Genomic DNA, 21,893 nt, shown 5'->3' with positions numbered 1-21,893 from the left:
CATTAATGTATAACTTTTCACTGATCTTGAGCACTTGTCTGTCATGTGGTAGCAAATTTTTTGTTATGTTGAAATAGATGAAGATAACACAATTACACTCTTGATAGTCTTTCTCCCTTGAATGATCTTTTCTGGCAGATATGAATGGGTGTACATAATCCATGGTAATACACATGGAAAGCAGCCATTGTAGTCAATTTTTTTAATTGTAGAAACTGATGTGTATTCTAGGATGTATTGCCCTCTTGGCTACTGATGTGCGTGACTCATATTTATTCAGTCTTTACCTTAAATTACTCATCATGAAAAATGGGAAAAGGTCACATCATAATCAGTTGCGAAGCAAAAAGAATCCAAACGGTCATTCTAGTCCTTTGGCCTCTTAAAAACAATTCCTATGCCTGTTGAGGAGGTTTATTAAGTAATATTGTGTAAATAAAATGATATGTTAATTAATTTCTATTTAGTTCACCATCTACCATACTTTTCTGCAAGTCTTGAATCAGCGTCATTTTTATATCCCTGTCCCATCTCTCCCTCTCCCGGTCATTTACCAAGACTCTTTGGGGCTCCTACCTAGATGTAAGGCAAATTTGCGGATGGATATTTGCACATGGGTAACTCGGTTATTTGGGAATTCATGATTCAAAGTCATTTTAGGTTTTCTCAGCCCCTCAAATAAACCATAAGGTGCTATCCTGTCCATGTGGCCACTTATGTTATTTAAATGAATTTAATAAGTACAATTTTGTCTCTTTTTGATACTCTCTACATATCATCATGGTTATGCAGCCAAGGAGAATTGAAAGTTAGCCTCCCCAAAAGCAAATGAGTGTCAAAGCCTTTTGCCAATTCTTTTAAAAATTTTACCAATCTTTTATTTGCATGGTTTTTAGTTATAATAAATCATAGCTTGGTAGCCATTTTTTATATTAATAGTATTTATGTATCATTATAATTCTAACTTTTCTTGATATTTATTGTTGAATAGTTTTTAGGTTCTGTGTTTTAGTCCCTTCTATGTACTTTACTTGAATCTATCCAACAAAATGCATGTGTGTAGTTATGGTAGAAAGAGGTATTGAAATGTACATTTTTTTAGGAAACCTTCCATTCCCTTCAGCATTTTTTGCATGCCCGTTTGGTAATGGATATAATAGATAGACATTCTAGAAATTGTACCTTAAAAATTTTCTGATCCTGAAAAAAATAGAGTTAACCTTTCACCTGTGACAGCCTTTTTACCTCTTCACTGTTCAATGTATGAAAATAATAATTTATGCTTGATTGATATCCATCCAAAATTGGTGTTTAATTTTTTCTGCACTTTTTCAAAACTCATTATTTGATGTTCTAAATTGAAATTTACAATAAATGAATCTGAAATTGAATGAGAATAATCACGGTGTAATTCATTTTTCATTATAGGTTTTGCCATTAACTTATCTAATTGTATTGAAATTGGTGTGTGCATAACTTTTTACACCAGAATCAGAAAACCATATGGCTAATTAATCAATAATAACTTATGCCTGTGTGGTTTAAGTTCACCAAGGAAGAGCTTTCTGCATCTGAAAGGTTAATTTAATGTAGTTGGGTATTTCATTAATTTACATCTACATGTAAACGTTGTGGTATTGTAGATTGAGAGAGTAGAGGTGTAAATTTCTTGAAGATTTTCTTGTAAATTTCTGGCCTTGGTGGTGGAGGGGTAGAGTCCTCTCCTGCCAAACCGTAGGTTGTGGGTTCAATTCCCGCCCGGGTATATTGCTCCTATCCATGGATGGGTATGGATGCTTGTTTGTCCAACATAGCTAATTGTTAGAATCCCCTGATGTAAAGACCTTAAATGTGCTGTTTTTGGGGAAGCAAAGATAAATAAAATAAAATGACAAAATTCATGTGGCCCAGGGAAATAGTGTTCTTTGCCAACTATGCATTTCTTAGGAGTGTGTCTGCTTTCTCTCCAGTTCATCGTAGGCTTCTTCAGCTTCCTGATCCTGCTGTGCTGTGAAGGGGCCACGGCCGCATTCCGAGCCTCCCTCGTGCCGATCCACGCCTCCTTTGGAATCACCACATTCATGCTCGCCGTCGCCACCTGCCTCACCGGACTCACAGAAAAGGCACTCTTCACACTCAAGTGAGTACATCTCTTAAGTGTCTCCGTTTTTATTCCACTTCATTTCCCCAACCTAGTATGGGGTAAATGTGAAGAAAAACCACCTGAATTGTAATTTCAGGGAAAATATGAAATAGGTATGCTTATTTTTAAGATATTGCATGCTAAATCTGAATGCAGGATATGCTTCTGAGTCATTCTAGTCTTCAGGAGTATGTAAGTGCTGAAGGCATCATTGAAAGATGATTTTAACAAATTGTCTTCATAGTGAATAGGTTACCATAATATTTGGCCCCATGCCCTATTCATAGAACATGACTGTGATCTCAATGACGAGCTTATTTGGAGATTCATAATGGCATTAGCATGATGTAACAGATTCCACTCTTTCTAGATCGCTAGCATCTCATGCTAACCAGAGTAACTACGTTTAAGGTAGTTGTCATAAAGTAAAGAGTGGAAACAATAGTGGCATAAGAGTAGCTAAAGTCAGATCCACCCATAAATAAATGGAATTTTTAAAAATATTTTTAAAATTTTGAGGAGAAAAAAATTTTTGGGGGATTTTTAAAATGCATACTCCATCTACACTGATGAGATGGAGAAGGGAGCCGTCCCTTCCCCCTCAAAATTTAAATTAATAAATCCTAAGTAAAATAAATAATGATAAATTTCATATTTTTAGGTAAATGGTCGTGTCTCATTAGGAATAAATTCCTGTGTCGATACATATCTATTTAACTTTTTTTTTACTGAGATGGACAATAGATGGCCTAACTCTTACATGAACTGTACACTCTTAGGTCAAATATGAAAAAACTATCAATAACTAATTCTATCAGGTTTAAATAACCACAATGAATTACATATCTCGAATGTAGTTTCATGATTTGGGAATGCCCATCATTAAATAACCCTTGAACTGATAGTTGAAATAATGGCATAGCCTTATGTACTCTCCAATAATAGATTAATATAGGTATGTATTATTTAATCTTATTGTTATGTAATGTAAAATATTTTTTACTATATTTCTGCTAGAATTATTTTTAATCAATGAGAGGTCATAGAGAAAATATAAAAAAATATAAAATGGAAGACTTACTTTTAAAACATGTGACAAAAAATATTTTTTGCATGTCTGCAAGTATTTTTGTTATTTCATTTGATTTATTAAAGGAAAAAGTGAGGGATGTTTAAGGCCTGTAATTTGAAATTTACATCATAAGAATCCTTTCATTGGTCGGTAGTTTCATAAATATTTCCTTCACTACTTTATTTTCTGGTGATTGTTGATTATTTGCACCTGTCATCATTGAGGTACTTGCAAACTTATAAGATTATCATTGCAAACAACTATGTGTATTCTTCCATCACTATAGCTTTGTGCTATTAACTTTTCATGCACATAATGCCACTGAAGGTTTAAAAGGAACTCGACTGAAAGCAGTAATTGTTGCTTCTTCTTCAAGAAAATTGGTACCTATATAAATCTACTACGCAACTAATCTTTCATCAGCAAACTGTAAAAACAGCATACATACTTATCTCAATTTCTACCTAACTTTTCAAGTAGTGGTAAAACACATATTGCTGCCAAATATGGAAATTCTTCTTTCATTCTGATTTCCTCATCACCAGGCTTTGCATGAATTTTGCATATGCATTTGTAATGTTAAAACTTTGGGCATGACCCTGCCAAACTTTTCTCTGCAAGTAAGTTGCCTCCTTTATGACATTCCATTGTAATGGTACATGTTTGTCCTCTCAGCTTTATTTAATCTCTATCAGTTTAATGATATTTATAAATTTCTTTTTTATTTGTGTGTCAAAAACTACTTCTGCTACACATATCTGCGTTGAGGATGTGGTTCTGTTGTATTATTTTTTTAAATTTGTATTCCTATGTGATATAATATGCCTTGATAGTCTTCCACGTTCACCTACAAGCAGGAGAACTGTATTTCTGAGAATAATAATTTTGATATGATGGTGCAATAGTCTTCTTCTCGGAAGATCTCACTCAGTGTTTCCTACATTTGTATGAATTAGTGGGTGGAACTTAACCAGGACCTAGTCATAGACCTGTGAATTTCACGTATTTAGAGTTATCCCTCTCCCTCAACCATCTTGAGCCAGGAGCATCATTAGTTTGGGCTTTACCCAGGTTCGAGAATTGAACCCTTTAATAAGTAGTTAAATGCTCTATTTCAATGCTGGTACCTAAGTGGAGAAGCAAATAAGTCTGGAATTATGTTTCTTTGGATTCAGCTCACAACTGAGAGAAACTTTCCTCATATACGGGGGTGTATTGAAAAGTAAGGTCTCCAATGACACCATTTCTGAACGCGAGTCGCTAGGCAAATTTTGACAACAGCATTGCATTCCTTGGTTCCTATGGCAAAGTGCAGAACCACCCATGTGGCCATAGCCCGCTCAGTTGCTGCATAGCAGTAGTTTAGGATGGAGCTTTCACTTAACTCGCCTGCCAGGTACAAACTACGCTCAGCCATTCTATTTTTGAACGCGAAAAAAGATTTTTTCCAATAGAAATTCATCACCAGAAATGGAGGTGCATGGTGAGAAGTTTATGGACATCAAAAATGAGCAGAAGTGGTGCCAGGAGTTTTTTGATGGATGGTAAAAGGTCCATGATGAGCAGCTGTCGGGTAGGCTGAGTTTTCCGCAATCAGCGGTGGCTCGAATTGACAAGATGGTGAGCAATAACAAGATAATCACTCTTCATGAGATAAAGGAAGGCCTAAATGAAGGCTGTGGCTACCTCTCTGTGCAAAATATTGGGTCGGAGGTCCTTGGTTACAAGAATGTCCGCCAGGTGGGTCCTGAAGAAGTGTGTTTGCATCATGACATGCCCAATTGAGGCCCATAAAACGTACACTCTACGAGATGAATTTGTTTGGGATATGATAGATCACCCTTCTTTCAGCCCGGATGTGCCCCAAGCAACAACCACTTATTTCCTGCTCTCAAAAAACACCTTGGGGAAAAGAAATTCAAGTCAGACCTTTCAGTATAAGAAGCAGTCGTCAGTTGGCTTCGCAATGCGGCAGGAAAGTGGTATCAAAAAGCTAGTTACAAGGATGCAAAAAATTATTGATCATCAATGCAACTATTTTCAAAAATAGCTAAATTTTCTACCTTTCCATTGATGTACGCAAATTTGAGAATAAATTGATTTTCCAGGAATAAAAAAATAGGAGACCTTACTTTTCAGTACACCCTCGTATTCTACCCTCTAAGCTGCCATGTTTCTTTCTGAAAAGAAGCTCTTTCTCAATGATGGTGGCAAGTACAGATCTGAGCAAAGGGGGGTACATATTGCTTTCCCCCCCTTTATCCAAGAGGAAAGATTTTTTGTGGAAGCGAAAAATGGAGCACTCAGAAATTAAGCATTATCTCTACAGTAAGCTTAAAATTAATTCCCACTTGGAGCATCTTCACTCTGAACGAAATGCAAAATTTATTGATAGATGACAAATACAATATAAATTTTCACCCATGCATTGCCAATAATTCATGGAATAGTCTTACTTGATGGAAATGCTCCATTTTCATGTTGAATGGAAGGAGCTTTTTTGTCTCCACAGCATGTTTAATTTTTTCTCACATATCTCATTTCACAACTTTATAATCATAAGTTTGCTGTGCTCCAGAGTGGGGAAAGACATTTGCTATTATAAGTAAATAATCTTTTGGAAACAATGAAATTCTTTTCATTTAATGAGCTTATTGCATAACTCCCTCTCCTAAATTATCCCCTCCCTGCCACTAAATATTTTTTGAATCTACCTTTGGCATACAATCACTGGAAGGTGTGTCTGCTCAATTATCTAGAAATTATTTTGCTTTTGTTTCCCTAAAAAATGCTAATGTGCAGGAATTCTCATAATATTTATCTTGGATTTTCTTATTTATCTATTGTTTTACATCTTTTCTCCATGTCTTGGTTAAAGAAAAAAATGATACTATATCATTTCATTTCATTCAAATTCTTAGCATCAAATCTTTTTGTTTAAGCAGATTTTTGGGTTGTGGGTTATTTTTTGGATTGTGCAATGAAGTGAATAGAGGCGTGCATTTGATACAAACCCATGGTAATTTTTAGCAGGATATACCTATTTTGCGATCATCATTGCATGATCAATTCTGTGTTTTTATTACAGCCACAGAGAATATATCTGGGAAATGTAAGACCTTTTCGGTAGTCATCATATATCAGATTTTCATACTTTCAGATATTTAAAATCCAATAGTAAATAGTTAACGGGAAGAAGGTACTCTGTTTGGTCATGTCACTAGGCCTTTACCAATGTAGGGAGAAGGAATATGTTTGCTATTCAGTGATGTGCATACTTTAAAAAACCTAAAAATCATTTTCAAGCGGTGGAATTTTCAATTGAATGATAATTAATGGTGGAAACCATTTCCTCTCCTGTGGTAGTCACTACACCAGCCACAGAGTTGCTCTGGCAATAAAATCACTGCAATTGATTTCAGCTATGTGAGACCGTAGGTTTTTTCTCTTGAATGGATGTAGGCACGTATGGGTAAAATGCTGTGACATTCTTCTTGCATTCCTTCAATAGATTCAGAAAATATTTTACCTGGGAAGGTAGAATCAATCCTGCGATTTCAACAACTGTTTCTTCCAATTAATACTTCAATAAGTCATTATAATTTTGTGAGTTAGTTCCTAGTATTTTTTGAGCTTAGACTGTTTTTTCGAGAGCAGTATGCATATGTACTTTATTTGTTTGAGCCCATTGTTCATTATATGATGTAGACATTTTATGCCCATATTTATGGTATTTTTTACTAATATTAAAATTTTCAGATACATTATTTTTTCGTCTATGTAGATTTTAACTAATTCCTATATGAATTAAGGTGCTATACTTGCCTGGTTATTCACTTTAATTCTACATATCTTGTTCGGGATATCCTAAAATAAAATACCCATTAAATTTTTGTATGAGTAGATGGCTTAATTTTATCCTTTATACCTGGTTATACATTGCCAGTAAATTAAGTATGTGTATGTAGTGTTGCATGAAAATTGAAGATACTGAAATACGTACCCACTTGGTAGATCTCTATTGTAGTTAGCATTAATCTTGAAGTAGGTAATTTATTTTTTGCAATAACCTGTTGAATAGATGCTTTCAGGATATTATTATCACCTGTAGTTTTTTATAAAACCGCAGAAACATTTTAGTTACGGAATTTTCAATAAAATCATCCATATGAAATAAATACATACATATGATATTTGAAATGGCAACTATTATGTTTTATTTTTTATGGTAGTGTTTCATCTTGCCATCATTTTAATGAATTACTTATCTGATTAATTTATGTATTGAGTTGTTTTTCTTTAATTATTCTGACAAATAGGTTTCTATGTTTCTCACCAACATAATCAAAACTCATTTTCATTTTCAGAAGCGATTATAGCCAATTGGGGGAAGAGGCTGTTATCGTCAATTCATTGGCCATGACATTGACTGCTGGTGCCATTGTCATTGGATATATCATGCAGAGGGATGATTTTAAATTTAGAGGACATGTTCTCATTACAGCGCAAGGGGACATATGAAACTCATAAATACTCGCAATTTTTTTTCACATACACACCATTTACTTTTTAGTTTCATCTATTTGTAAGAACTATAACGATAAGTATCAGAATTCAAAATGTGCACATTATTGTCAAGAGTAGCGGCATGTCACTGGATATTCTGGAAGATGTCAATGTATTTGGAAGTATGACAGCGGAAGCAGTGGATGGGGATGAACGACCAATTGTGCAGAAGTGATGATTATTTACACATGCACAGACAGCAAAGCATGAAAGCAAAAAGTTGTTGAGCATGCATATGCTAGTGTGACAGTTAATTCCAAGCTCATCCAAAACTCAATCTATTGAGCGCACTACTCCTCGACTTTCATAATGGTGCTGCCTAAAGTATTTAGCAAAGGCTAGTTTTTTTTTATATTTGTAAATAATTATTTTTTTAAATTCAGCTTCTAACATTTTTTGCATGAAACTGCTTAAATTTTCATTGCTATTTGGTATTAGATTATCAACCTTCCATCAACCATAGTTGCGAATGTTTTTTTTTGCATGATTTCCACTCAATTTGTATCATTCCATTAATTCACAATTACCTGATTCATCTTCTTTTTCTCTTAGTGGGGGTGATTTGTGTTGGACTAAGTATGGTGCTGGGGGTATGCTCACATTCTATTCTTTTCACATCATCAACCATGAACCAGCTTTTCCCGTACTGTTTCATCACCTTACCATCTTTAGAATATCACCTAACCAATTTAATACAATATCTTAGTTTAGGAAGTAATAAATGTTAGTAGCTAAAATGTAGTATCTTCCCATCATTGTTATATTCATTTTAAAATTGCCAACATTTTTTAAATACCGCATAGAAAGTTAGTGAATGCATTGTGAAACATATTGGGAAGTTTTCATCTAGAGCCCTATTTCATAATTTAATTGTTAAGTGTTATAGGTTTGTTTGTATGGAAGTGGTAGTTTAGTTGTTTTTATGTTGCCCTCCGTATCATACATATTGCTTTATTTGTTATTTTGTGACAAGTTGTCTAAGAAGTGTCTGCTCCTTCAGTACTGTTGTGTGATTTAACATGTCTCGCACGTTTTTTACTAATCATAAAAATCTTTCTCTTATTTGCAGCACAACTTATTCGGAATTCCCAGAGGAAGGGATAATCGTAAATGCCTTGGCTATGGTGTTGGTAGCTTTGGGGATACTTTTGTCTTACGCCGTTCGCAGGGAAAGTTTTCGGTCACAATTCAAAAGTGTCATCACTGAAAGGTTGTAAAGACAGCTCCATTTTCCCCTTTGTTACATAACTCTTGCTGCAATTTTTTTAAAGCCTAACACACACACTAAGAAATAAATTGTAAAAAAAATAATATTTCTGAGGTTGCAAGTAGATGATTTAAGGTTTTTTGCAGAGACTGTGGTAGTATTGAGGAATTGTTGTTTGTTGGGCTGGGCCATTGTTGCGGTACTAATCACTTTTGACATGCTGTGACACTGGACTCTGAACTTTTGCCTGAACTAGTGTAAAAGAGCAGGACTGGATGACTTTTAACAGAATGATGCAGCTGTCGACCGTTTTAACAAGACTTTTTTGAGTGTTTATTCTATCTGGGGCCACTAAAAGTAAAATTTTAAATAGATTTTAAGGTGACTGCAGTTTCTAAGTAACGCAGCAGCAGTATGTGTCTGTCACACCATTCCCAGGAAGACGGATGCACACAATCAATTAACACGCCCACCTCTCTGTATTTATACTGATCATCGCTCATGAAAGGAGGAGGAGAGTGCTTTGGTAAATAAATCGATGTTTTGGATCATCTTTGGAGGTACTGCGCCCTCAGAAGGTTTACAGCTCCCCCCAAAACGAGAGGGCATTTATATATATACATAGAGTGAACGAACTTAGGAGTTCAATTGGATGGGACTATGAGCACTCAATTTTTTTTTCTCTTGCTCAAAGGAAGGTATGCCAGGTGAGTCACTTGTGTGTTCTACGGCTTGCAAGGGCCAAATCCAAGACAAGGAGTTTGTATTGTATTTTTTGTATGTTGTTCTACCCCACATTTTGACCTTTTTGGGATCTACTTTTCCTCCGTGTTTTGTCTGAAAGGATAGGAGCGGAAATTTGATGTCTTGAACTGTGTAACCATTTATATCAATTTTTTAATGAACGGGCTTTTACTGTTGCTTGTCATATGTTTAAGTGTATTCTCCATGAAACAATACTCATTCCCACCTCACTGTAGCTCTCATGTATGTTTGAAGTCAATTTCCTCATAGATATGTAATTGAAGATGTAGATAGCTGTGTAGATAAGAGTAAGAATTAACCTTTCCTTGATCAAATGCAACAAATAAATGTGAGTGGGCTGGCTGATGTTACAAATTTACCCTCCTTGGAAAATTTGGAGGAGTCATTTTAGAATTCCTAACTTAAATTTGTACTGAAGCATAGATTGTGTTTTAGGTGTTACACTTGTCCTTTGCATTCGAGGTTCTTTAAATGTTTATGTACAGTTTGCTAGTGAATGGATATAAAGTGGAAGCATTATTGTTTTTATGTTACACAGTATATCTGTATAATACCAACACCAATAAATTAATAAATCAAGATCCATGATTACATGTTATTGCAAAACCATGCCATTGCAAGAATAATTTAGTTCTGTCACTCATATGCGGTATTGTGGTGGACCATCTACCAAAATGCACAGCACTTGGTCAGATACATACTTGACCAGGTGCTTAAGGGAGGTGTTATGAATAAAGGCATTGTATCATCCACATCTGCTCTCCCACTACCACACAAGTTACCTCAATAGACATTGTAAGTGGGCATTGGGACACCAATCATTAACCTTAAAATAAATGCAAAGCCGCAACTCCTAAATTGTGGATTATAGTAAACTCTCACACCTTCAATATACCTTAATACACATGGTAAATAAAACAAACTTTGTAGATTCCACACAGTTTTATGTACATATTCCCTGATCGATTTTGAAGACTAAGCAACATGTTCAAGAGGGAGCCAACTGAGTAAACGTGCGAAAGATCCACAGGGAAAAAATCATCCGCCTTGACCGGAACTGCCACAAGCAGTCCAAATCGTGCGCACAGTGCCACCGCCGGAGAGCAGGCTCGGACATAGAACACAAAGAGGAGTTCGCTCTTGACTAGTTTAAAGTGTACTGGGACTAGCCGTGGTGATAACTCTTACGGGAGTCACCCACAATGCACAATTGTGCAAAAGATCCACAGAGAAAAAATCATCCGCCTTGACTGGGATTCAAACCCGGATCCCAGTCAAGGCGGATGATTTTTTCTCTGTGGATCTTTCGCACGATTGTGCATTGTGGGTGACTCCCGTAAAAGTTATCACCACGGCTAGTCCCAGTACACTTTAAACTGAGTAAACATTTAACTCAAGTACATATATTGCCATGAGGAGTGGAAGGAGGGTCCGAGGAGGGAGGGAGAGAAAATTTAGGATAGGAGCAAGGTAGGTGGGGTGTTGTAGGAGGAGGAGGTAAGAGAATTGGGTTTTATCTAGGACATTAGGGAGAGAACACTTGATACTTGATGGTGAGAGACAGGGGTGGTCTGACTGCGTCCGCTGGTTGGCGATTGCCGAGGGCCCCAAGCTTATGAGGTCACATCACTCACATTTATCGTGAAGCTTATATGAAAGGAGCAATAAAAAAAGACTCAGATTACTTGAACCTAAAATTTTACGTTTTAAATTCTATGTTTTCATTACTTTCTATTTCAACAACATGCTCAGTGTAAAATGATCATATATAAAAATTAATGTGTCAAAAGAATATAGAGAACCTGATGCTATATTGAAAGGGTTATTTGAAAAGGTCTTACTGAAGTTTTTATAGATATCAGTGCAGTTTCAAGGAAAAAATTATAAGTGCATGGCAGAACCATAAAACATCATTAAATTTTGTAAGCTGTGATATTCTCACTTTTCACATGATTTTGAAACCTTTTTATTCCATTCCATGGTTGTTCTCCAATGTATAGGATTGTCCTGATTTGCAGATTTCCTAAATACATAATAATTATTTCATTCCTTGGTTTCCACCAAAAAATTGCACATGTCTCAAGAATTTTATAGTTTGGTAGTTATTTTTCCCCTATCATTGACTAATTCAATCTGTTTCATGGAAATATGAGAAGCGATCGGGTATATTGATTGCACATGTGTGCTTGAAGCTGGAAATCTTGATGGGTCAAAGTGACCCATGACTATACTTCTATGTAGTTGCAAGCTTCTGTCCTTCTAATATAAAATTCAATGCTTCAAGATCTGCAATAGGTAAGTAAAGGCTAATCCTAAATTAAACTCAAAGAGCACTTGATTCATAATCATTTATATAAGAGGCTTAATTCACAAGTACTCTTAGAACTCATGTGAAACAAATCCCAAACATGCATATGACAGCTTGAGTAATTGCTTGGATGTCCATCAGGCACTTCCTGCTCCCTTCTATTGGCTGTAGCAGACATTTGTTCTTCAGCTTAGGAAAAAAGTCCCTGTTATTATAGTAGCAGTGATAGTGTTTAGTACGGAGGTGCATCAGCTGCATAGATCATTTAGTACCTTCATTAGTTAATTTTTTATGTCTTCATTAATTACTGGGTAGAGTAATATAGCATTTTGGTTTTGGTTCGATGAAATTATACCTTATATATTTCGAACAGATTGGCCTCATGAAGGCACACAATCACTTTGTCTATAATAATGTCTTTCTCTATATCACCCAGGATTCGTCCAAGTTCATCAGACATTGATAAGTGCTTATGTTCCTAACTTCTGGTTTTTCAACAAGTTTGTTAGCAAATGTTTGATTTTCAATAGGCAACTGCTCTCTGGACGGGAGGGTAGTTCTCTCTCTATAAGATATAGAAGTGTGTTAAGCACCTTCACATTGTCCAATCTTCAATCTGGTGCATTGTAGATGACCATGCTTTTTTGTCTGTTTTAGTATCTCAAAGTTTGTTTTTTTTTATGAGTGTATGCAATTGCTGACATTATTTCTTTTACCTATGAAAAACTGCAACATTGACGGCTGCCATGCAGTGTAAAAGTGTTCAGTTGACATTTTATGATCCTCAGATTGGTGGTTGGCACTTCGCAATATTTCCATGGAGATCTTAATTTTGATAAAATAGGCTCCCAAATATCATTTCATATTTTTGTCATATTTTCTTTTAATTGTGGGTATCTTAGTTCCTATGTCTATAGAAATTTCACTATTACCCAAGAAATGGGAGTTGATATTTCCCCACTATTATGTAACCTTTTCGGGTTATTGTTAGAATCAGCCATGCAGCACACCTGGTGCAGAAGTGCCTCTACATGAACCATGGTTAATGTCAAGTTTGGTGGTGCAGCAGTTGTACAGCTTGATATGTACCTTATGTTTAAGACCTGAGATTTCTGCTTAAGAAGCAATGTACGATGAATTAAAGGTAATTTGTACGGCCCTGAAAAGAGCATTTGGCTGAACCAGGATGCAAACCTGAATCTCCTAATCCAGAAAATTCCAGATTTGTATCCAAGCTAAGCCAAATAATTTTTTATGGCTAATTTTGCCCTTGCTGTAAATAACTTTCCACGTCCACATGTGATTGCCTACAAATTTAATTTTCATCAGCTTTGAATCACTAGTTCCATGCACGTTGAATTGGTGGAAAAATAGAGTTAACTTAAAAATTCCATTTTTTCCTACATATTCTTGTATTTTTCTACATTTTTATATCATCACACCCAAATTTATTGCCCTGAAATCTGGTCACTGAGTTCTGTTAATTAATGCACTGTAGTATACATGATACAGGTGAATTTCTCTGATGGAAACTATACTCTTTTCATGTAGTAGGTGTGCATTAAACATGTCATCATACCATGCAGTAGCCACCATTGGAACTATTATTGATATCATTTTTCCCTCTTAAAATTTGGCAATATCTTGATATATTCATTTCAACTCTTTCCTGCCGGCACCTACCATAGGAAAACATTTCTGTGCTGCGAGTAGCATGAGAACATTTAAACCTCTCTGTACTGAGCTCTTTTGTGGGGGTGAGTTGCCTTGATATTTTGTCCCTCAGATTTGGGACCCAACTCAAAAGGTCATCCGTCTGTTACTCCCAGCCAGTGGACTAAACCCTCTAACCCTGTCATAGCACGAATCCACAGTCAACTTATTGCATTACCAATGTTTTTTTCAACCAAACATTGTATGCGTTTTTCAATAATTTACTCTTCTAAAAGAATTACTAACATTTTTTAAGCATTGTGGAATTTTACACGGGTTTCTATCATTAATAACAAAATAATTAGCAAATACAGCATACTCCTGATCATTTGGGCTAGTGATGGGGAGAGACAGCACAAATAATCGGTAAATATGAATAAGCCAAACTTTCACTTGAATATCATTTAATTTTCATAATTGATATAAATCAAACCATTAAATATTATTTATGCACATCGTCTGTTATTTTAGATTGCTTTCCAGAGTTATTAAGAGCTTTCTTTTCCTGACCGCAATATTTTTAGAGGCGAAAATGTGATTGTACTCGCAAGCCTTTACTGCTCCATGTCATACCTGGTTTCCGAATACCACACATCTGTGGCTGCAAGATCACGGATATAGAAAAGTGGTTTCCACGAATGCTTCAAAACCACTGTGCAAAGTTTAAAATTAAAAAAAAAAGTTTAAAACTCATGCACCAATAAGCTGTAACATAGATAAACCGCAGCCAGATAATCAGGAGTATGCTGTACAAGGTAATAAGGGTATAAGTCCCGAAGTCCGTTATTTTTAACACTAAAATTTTGTTTAAAAATTGCTTACGAACAAAACGAAGAATTCATTTCAAAGTATAACAAAATTGTAGTATGCACAAATAATATCATTGAAAAAACTATTGACAATATAACCATCTCCCAACAGATTCCTGCGGTAGGGGATGATCATTAATGAGTGGGAGGGTCGGGCTTAATTACTGAGGAGTGGCCCTAAGGACTTACTAAGCTGGGTCTCAGGTCAGGCCTGAATGCATCCGACAATTGCTACCTTAGTGGTCACTTCCCTTCCCTTGCATCAGCCAGAGCCGATGTCCGGTCATTTGTGTTGAAAATTCCGTGACAGCTATACTTGACGTCAGGTCTTCTACGTAAGAAAATGCCCCGACGTCCGGTGCGAAAGAGTTAATAGGATTTCAACTTTTTTAATCAGATTTTGATGAAACTGATGATGGTGTGGATGACTCACGAATGTGTGTGACGAATAATTAGGTCCATGCTGAAATACAATTGCTTGTGCCATTTATTTGATAAACTGAGAAGGACGGGAATAGGCTCGATGACTCTTTACCCTGTGTTACTTGATATTCACCCCTTATTTTCATCAATCTTTTCGGCTCATTGCTAGAATCAGCCATGTGGCACACATGGCAGAAAAATGCTTCAATATGATCCATGGCTGCCTCAATGTCATGTTTGGTGGTGGGGCAGTTGTACAGCTCAAAAATGTTATCTCCTTTTAGGTCTCTCTGCAGGTATGTAGTCATTTGCAGGAGACGACCAAGAGTTAAGGTAATTTGTGCAATATTGTGGGTAAAAGGCTGGGACATGATAATTCAATAATTTTTGTACATATTCCTCTGTTTTTCCTACATTTTTGATTATCTAGTCCACTTTTATTGTTATGTGGCCTGGTCATCCATTCACTCTAGCTACTAAAGTTAAAAGGCCTCTAGTATTATTTTTGATCAAGGTGAAATTTTTACATGAAGCATTAGCCTGCTCATAACGAAAGGTGCCAAGGAGATCATGGAAAAGCATTCCATCCTACAGATGGAGAGCTGTATGTTAGGTGCTCTCCACAAACCTATTAAGGAAGGTTTTGGTAGACTGAAAAGTCTCCACTAGCTAATAGTTCGATGCTGTCCAGTGGAGCAGTGAGGGGGGGTTTTGGGGGATAAACCCCCCTCCCCCCAGAGATCTGAGAAATTTTTAAGTTTAATCTATTTTACTCAATTGGATTGATATTACTAATAGAATAGTGTAAGGATTAATAAAATATCCCTCAGAAAACCGTAAAACTCACCGTTTTGAACCATTTATCTTAAAATTCCGCAATTATTAATCTCATACCTACCACTTATTCTGGTGGGTATTCCATACCCCCACACACCCCAGTATTAGTTGCACCTAAACCCCCCCAGTCTTAATTCCAAGCTGTGCTCCTGATGCTGTCTACCAACACTTGCACTGGTGGGATTTATTCTCAATTACCCCCAGTAGGGCCACCAATGCCAGATTGGTTGAAGGGTAGGAGCTAAACGAAAGGTAGTCCATGTTATGGTGTCATGTAAAAAACACTGTTGGATATGAAATGGGAAACACTGCCAACTATGTCTTCCCTGAAAGCATGAAATCAATTTAGCCTTGGAAATTCATTGAATGGCTCCCATCCCCATTGCCTGGATGTTGTTCATGGCAGCAGGATCCTCAATATTGTCAACATGCAAAACCCTTGCAGAGACTTATCATCAGCAGCACACAAAAAAAAGTAACGAAGATCAAGTAGATGGAGACAATGAAGGCAGGAATGTATTTAGGGACACTGAATGTGATGTCAGTGATGAGGGCAGGCAAGCTAGAAAATATCAAAAGGGTAATGGAGAAAGGAAAGATGAGTAAAGTGTATAGTGTAATATATAGTGGTGGGGAGGAAAGTCAATGTGGGATAGCTCTAGTATTAAATGGGAGCAAGCGCGTACCCAGGATCATAACTAGGGAGGGGGCAAGCTATGGTCTAGGGGGGGCAAACCATGGTCTGGGGGGTGGGGGGTAAACCAAGTTGTGACATTAGTTTATGAGATTATTTCCTTGAAATTTTTATTTTAGTTACATATCTTATACTAATGCATATCATTTTTCGTGGGTTCAAACAAAATTTGTTGAATACTTTCGTTTCAATTCAGTAGTGATATTGCATAAGGACTTTTGTGATTTTTGCTTCTAGAGGGGGAAGCCCATCCCCCCCCCCCCTGCCCCTCGCTGGGTACACCCATGAACGGGAAGATGGGTAGGTATAGATCAGGTAAGTGGTCGGATTCTGGTGGTGGAAATTGAGGCATTACCTGCCAACCTTGTGGTGATTCCTCTGTACATGCCCGCTGAAAATCATAGGGAGGATGAAGTAGATGAGTTATTTGAACAGCTTAAAGAAATAATTTGGGAAATTTGGGGTGAGAAAATGCTAGTAGTGATGGGGGACTGGAACAACGTAGTTTGGGAAGGGAAGGATGGAAATGAAATATGATAATTTAGATTAGGAATACAGAATGCTAGGGGAGAGGAAGCAGCAGAATTTTGCAGGAGAAACAAGTTATTCATCAAAAACACATGGCTCAATCATCATAAAAGGCGGAGGTACACATGGAAGAGTCCAGCGGATATGGAGAGATATCAAATAGGCTATATCATGATAAGACAGAGGTTTATGAATGGTGTGAAAAACTCTTACAGCTTCCCTACTACAGATGCAGATTAAGATCACAACTAAGTGTTTATATAATGCAACGTAAGATTCAAAAGATAAATGAAAATTGGAGAGGTGGGGAAATGGAACATAGAACCTCTGAAGGGTACTAGGAGAAGTGAATATGTACAAGGCTTTAGTGGATGTGCTACACAAGTGTTGCAGGGAGTATGGAATGAGGATTAATCGCAAGAAGACCAAGGTAATGTGGTGTTGTAAAACATTGTGTGCTAGGAATGAGAGACTCAAGATAAAAGTAAGTGGGCAAAAACTTGAGCCGGTAAAGCGATTCAACTATTTGGGGAGCACATTAGAAGAAAACAAATGCAACAGAATAAAACATAAGGAAGAGTATTACGTTAGCAAAAGAAGTGTTCATGAACAGAGAGGAGTTAGTGAGAGGATCATTATGTAAGAGTTTTAAGAAAAGGCAAGAGAGGACCTCCTTCACCTGGCTGAGGTCACTGCTATAAGCCCCTAGCAAGGCCACAAGGGTAGGGAAAGCCTAGCAGCACTCTGTCATTCCTCCTCTCAGTCCACTCCTTCTGATATTCAATAGGATGTGATAAATTTGCATAGGTTTCCGAGGGGTTATAAAATTTTTTGTGGCATAGCTAGGAGGGAACAAGCTGGTGAAACCTGGTGGGGTGGTTTACTCCTGGCATATGACCTTTTATCCCTTCATAGAGACTTCACAGTATTGGGTCTGCTGTGAGTGAGTGAAACTGTCTGCTGTGAGTGGAACTGTGCAGTGGCGCAGCGAGGGGGAAGGTTTTGGGGGATGAAACATCCCCCCCCCCCCCCAGAGCTCAGAGAAATTTTTAAGTTTGATCCGTTTAATTTAATTGCATTAGTATTACTTATATAATAGTGCTAGAATTTATCAAATATCCCTCAGAAATCCGTAGAACTCACCATTTTGAACAATTTATCTTAAAAATTTTCTGGAGGAGGGTCCCCTTACCCTGGCGGGTATGCAATACCCCCAAACCCCAAGTATTAGTTGTTCCTAAACCCCCCCTTGGCGTAATTCTAAGCTGCGCCCCTGGAACTGTGGAGTAAGGAGTGCCAAACTTAAGGGACAGTCTGAGCAGCCCTTGCTATACCAATGCTGCAGCCTTACAGAAATAATTGACCTATTAACTGCCTTAGATGAATGTGTCTGAAGACAGAAAATCAAAATGCTAATTAAAGTTGGAAGGAAAAATATCTCTGGAACCGTTATTCCATTTTCTTAGGCAATGATCAATGGGAAGGTCTCTTAGCCTAGGCCCTCGGCAAATTAAAACCTATTCCTCCTCTCTATTGATGATTGAGAATGCTTGTAAGAGTCTAAAGACTGGTTTAGAAGCTAATTGTCTTTCTTATTGTAATTAGCATGTAGCGCTAGATCCTAAGTGCAGTGATGCAGAGCATTTATTTAATAGGATATGCCATTGAAAGGCAGCAGCACCCAGAGGAAGACAAGGGGATGACCCCGGGTGTACTCAAATAGCACGATCAGGGATTTGGCTCTCTTAGCCGAGAGTAGCATCCCCTATTCCATTGTAGAAGGACCCTCACCACCTGTGCGCAGTGAAACTGAAAATTTGCTGCTATCACTGAATCAATTGAGCTTATCAAGCCTGCACTGGCTGTAACATATTGCTTAATTAGCCTCATGCATGCCTCCTTTTTTAAGGGTCTGGGGGGGCACGTGCCCCCATTCCCCCCTCCCTAGATCCACCTATGCAAGGAGAGACCACCAAGTTTTTAGGATAAGCAGGTAATCCACTCATTAACAAGTAAAGAGGCATTCTTTTGGGCAGAGCCGGCCTTAGGGCGGGGCGACCGGGGCGACTGCCCCGGGCCCCGCGCTTTGGGGGGCCCCGCGTTCGTGAAAAAAAATTAAAATATACGATAGTTTGAAAACGCAACTTCAACTATTACTGTATTGTTAAGTCCGTGCTAGACAAAAAATAATATTATGAAAAAGGAATAATAATGCAGTAATTTAAAGTAAAAAGCGCGCTTTTTATGTTTATTTTATGTTATAATTTTATGAATAAATATAATTATAAATTTTATTTGTATTATACTATTTTGAACTCAACTGCGTGATGGTATCATAACGGCGTAATTACGAAGTCTGAATTTGGGAGGGGAACACATACTTAGCCAGAGAGTGGTAGGGATTCAAAATGCTCGAGTTTGTAGATGGGGTATAGAGTTTAATATTTTAAGTGAAGGGCCCCGCACTGAAGGTTCGCCCCTAGCCCCGCACCTGCTAGCGCCGTCCCTGCTTTTGGGTAAAATATTCCAGAGGTTAATTAGTTTCCCATTCTGATACCCGTGTTATAACTAACTACTGGAGAGGGTGCATGGTCTCCCCCCTCCCCAAAGCTACCCATTCCATCTTGAATTTATTTGCACTAGTATGGGTAACCTCTTAGGAGTAGGCTTGGGCCATGAAACCACAAGAAAGTGAATAAGAATCAGAATCTTTTAGTTGACATTTATAATATCAGGATATTTTAACAGAGACAAATTTATAAAAATAATTGCTTTCGTTCACGTAATTGCTGTAAAAGTAGTAATAGCAATAAATAGCAATGTGGACGCAGGACTCCAGCTCGGGGCCGCTCGGGTTGACGTCTCGCAGTCGGCGTCTGGCCAGCGCGTGGAGTAGTAGGTACACGAGGGAGGACCAGTGGGGGCCAGGCCCCCCTAGGGCCCCAGAAGTCGGCGGCGGCGCCACCGGGCCCGAAAGAGGCTTCGCGCAATCCTCCGGGTTTCCCATCGGCGAGTCCTCGGGTTCCCGCGCCGCCATCTTGTTGTCGTTCCCGGTTGCCAGGGGCAGCAAAGATGGCGGCGGAGAGGGTGTGGGTTTGCGCCGGCACCGCTCCTTGTGTTCGCCGATGCACGCGGCGTACGCGATTGCGTGCGGGATATACGTCTGGTCGACGGAGCCTCGGAAGAGGGACGATCCGGGTCCCTTGGCGTACACGGGCACGTCCTCGCCGCCGTGCGTTGCCCACAGCCGCGGCACCGCCGACTGTTGCACCACGTTCTTCGCCCCCGTGTCCACCGAGGTCAGGTTCTCCCGACCGAATCCGGGGCCGCTCGAGTACAGGAGGGTCGTGTACGGAAGGCCGTCCACGTCGGACACTTTGGCGTCCACACCTGCGAGACGTAATGACAGTATTAGTATCAGTTGAGGGGGTGAAAAGCCAAGGGGTACAGGTGATTTTTTTCTCAGCAGAGTTAGGTATTGTTAATTGTTAGAAGAAATACACAAAAACTTGGTTGCCATATGGATAAGAGTGAGTTTTAGTATTCTCTGCTGACATCGAGTGAAAAATCAAATGCACTATATCAAATGTCTAATTCATCTCGTTTGTTTTCTATACATAATTTCTGTACCTGACTGTGAATAGAAAAAAGAAATCACTTGTACCCATTGGCTTCCAAACCACTCAATTAAGGCAGGGGTGTCAAACCTCCCTAGTTCGACGGCTACCGACGGGCACAAACCTCAAGGCTATTACTAAAATGCCGGGTCACCGTTCCCCAAAAAAATATCATGCGTATTTTTTAAGGTTAATTTTCGAAGCAGATATAAATCTAAGTCAATATTTACGGACAATTTTCATAATTTATAATATTTACCACTAAATTATACGCACTATATATAGGCCCTGTATTAGAACAAGGTATCCGGAGGATGCGGACCAAAAGAGAACTGAAAGTCTACAACAAAGATCCTGACATCACTGACAAAATTAAACAGAATATTGAGATGGGCTGGCCACATGAACAGGATGGAGCTGGACTCCCACACTAAGGATGGTGGCAGAAAATCTTCCACGAGGCAGACGACCATAGGCGGATCCAGGGGGGGCACGGGGGCACGTGCCCCCCAGACCCTTATAAATACGATAGATTTTTAATACGGTCCCATTATAATTTCGTTCGTTTTGTATAACAAGGTATCCTTGTGCCCCCCCCCTGAACAAAATCCTGGATACGGCCTTGCTTGTGCCCCACCCAGAAAGAAATCCTGGATCCGCCCCTGCAGACGACCACTGGGGCGCCCCAAGACTACGGTAGAGACATCAAGTCGAGAAACATATGCAAAGGCTCAGGAGAAACACAAAGAAACACAGAACCGAGACGGACGGCGAGCGACTTTTGACGAGGCCAAATACCTTTTGGTGAGTGAGATAAATAGATATGTATTACTAAATACATATGTATTACTTTAACTTTATTTTTAACAATCAAAGTAGATTTTGGTGAGCATCCAAAATCTTTTTATCTTCGTTTTTTTAGTCTTCATCTATATAAACCCGCCAGGCCACCCCTGGCTGAGGAGAAGATATAGTGAGCGTTACAATATTACCTCCCACTCCTACTGCAAATGTTTAATGATCCTATTTCATGGAGATTTGTCATCATTGGTGGTATTTTTACCTACATTTTCCTTGGTATAATTAGCTCTTCCTAAGTTCTGCAATGCTCGTCTTTTGTTGTTAAGATTGCGATCTCCCTGCCTTAAGACTGGAAGGCGAGATTAATAACTCTTATTTCAAGACGTAGGTAGGCCTAAGCAGTAGCGAAT

At 38.2% G+C, this 21,893-nt stretch overlaps 2 protein-coding genes across 6 annotated transcripts in view; one reads left to right on the top strand and one right to left on the bottom strand.

Annotated features, from left to right (window-relative positions):
* The window catches only part of LOC124158540 (plasma membrane ascorbate-dependent reductase CYBRD1), a 369,658-nt gene extending 359,324 nt beyond the window's left edge, over positions 1-10,334 (top strand). For 3 of the 5 annotated variants that reach the window (XM_046533674.1, XM_046533677.1, XM_046533679.1), the window contains 2 exons: positions 1,971-2,140; positions 7,583-10,334. In XM_046533674.1, coding sequence (XP_046389630.1) covers positions 1,971-2,140; positions 7,583-7,736 — 324 coding nt within the window. In that variant the 3' untranslated portion in view covers positions 7,737-10,334. The remainder of the gene's footprint in view (positions 1-1,970; positions 2,141-7,582) is intronic. The other 2 variants (XM_046533676.1, XM_046533678.1) reach the window with 1 other exon arrangement.
* A 9,441-nt stretch (positions 10,335-19,775) lies between these two features.
* LOC124158539 (alkaline phosphatase, tissue-nonspecific isozyme-like) overlaps positions 19,776-21,893 on the bottom strand; it is a 271,518-nt gene continuing 269,400 nt past the window's right edge. Inside the window, exon 8 of the mRNA XM_046533673.1 lies at positions 19,776-20,455. Within this exon, the coding sequence (XP_046389629.1) occupies positions 19,797-20,455 (659 nt within the window). The 3' untranslated portion in view covers positions 19,776-19,796. The remainder of the gene's footprint in view (positions 20,456-21,893) is intronic.

Source organism: Ischnura elegans, chromosome 5, assembly GCF_921293095.1.
Source record: "Ischnura elegans chromosome 5, ioIscEleg1.1, whole genome shotgun sequence".
Classification (NCBI taxonomy): Eukaryota; Metazoa; Arthropoda; class Insecta; order Odonata; family Coenagrionidae; genus Ischnura; species Ischnura elegans.
Note: the sequence above shows the minus strand (reverse complement) of the source record. Positions and strands in the feature narration are given on the sequence as shown.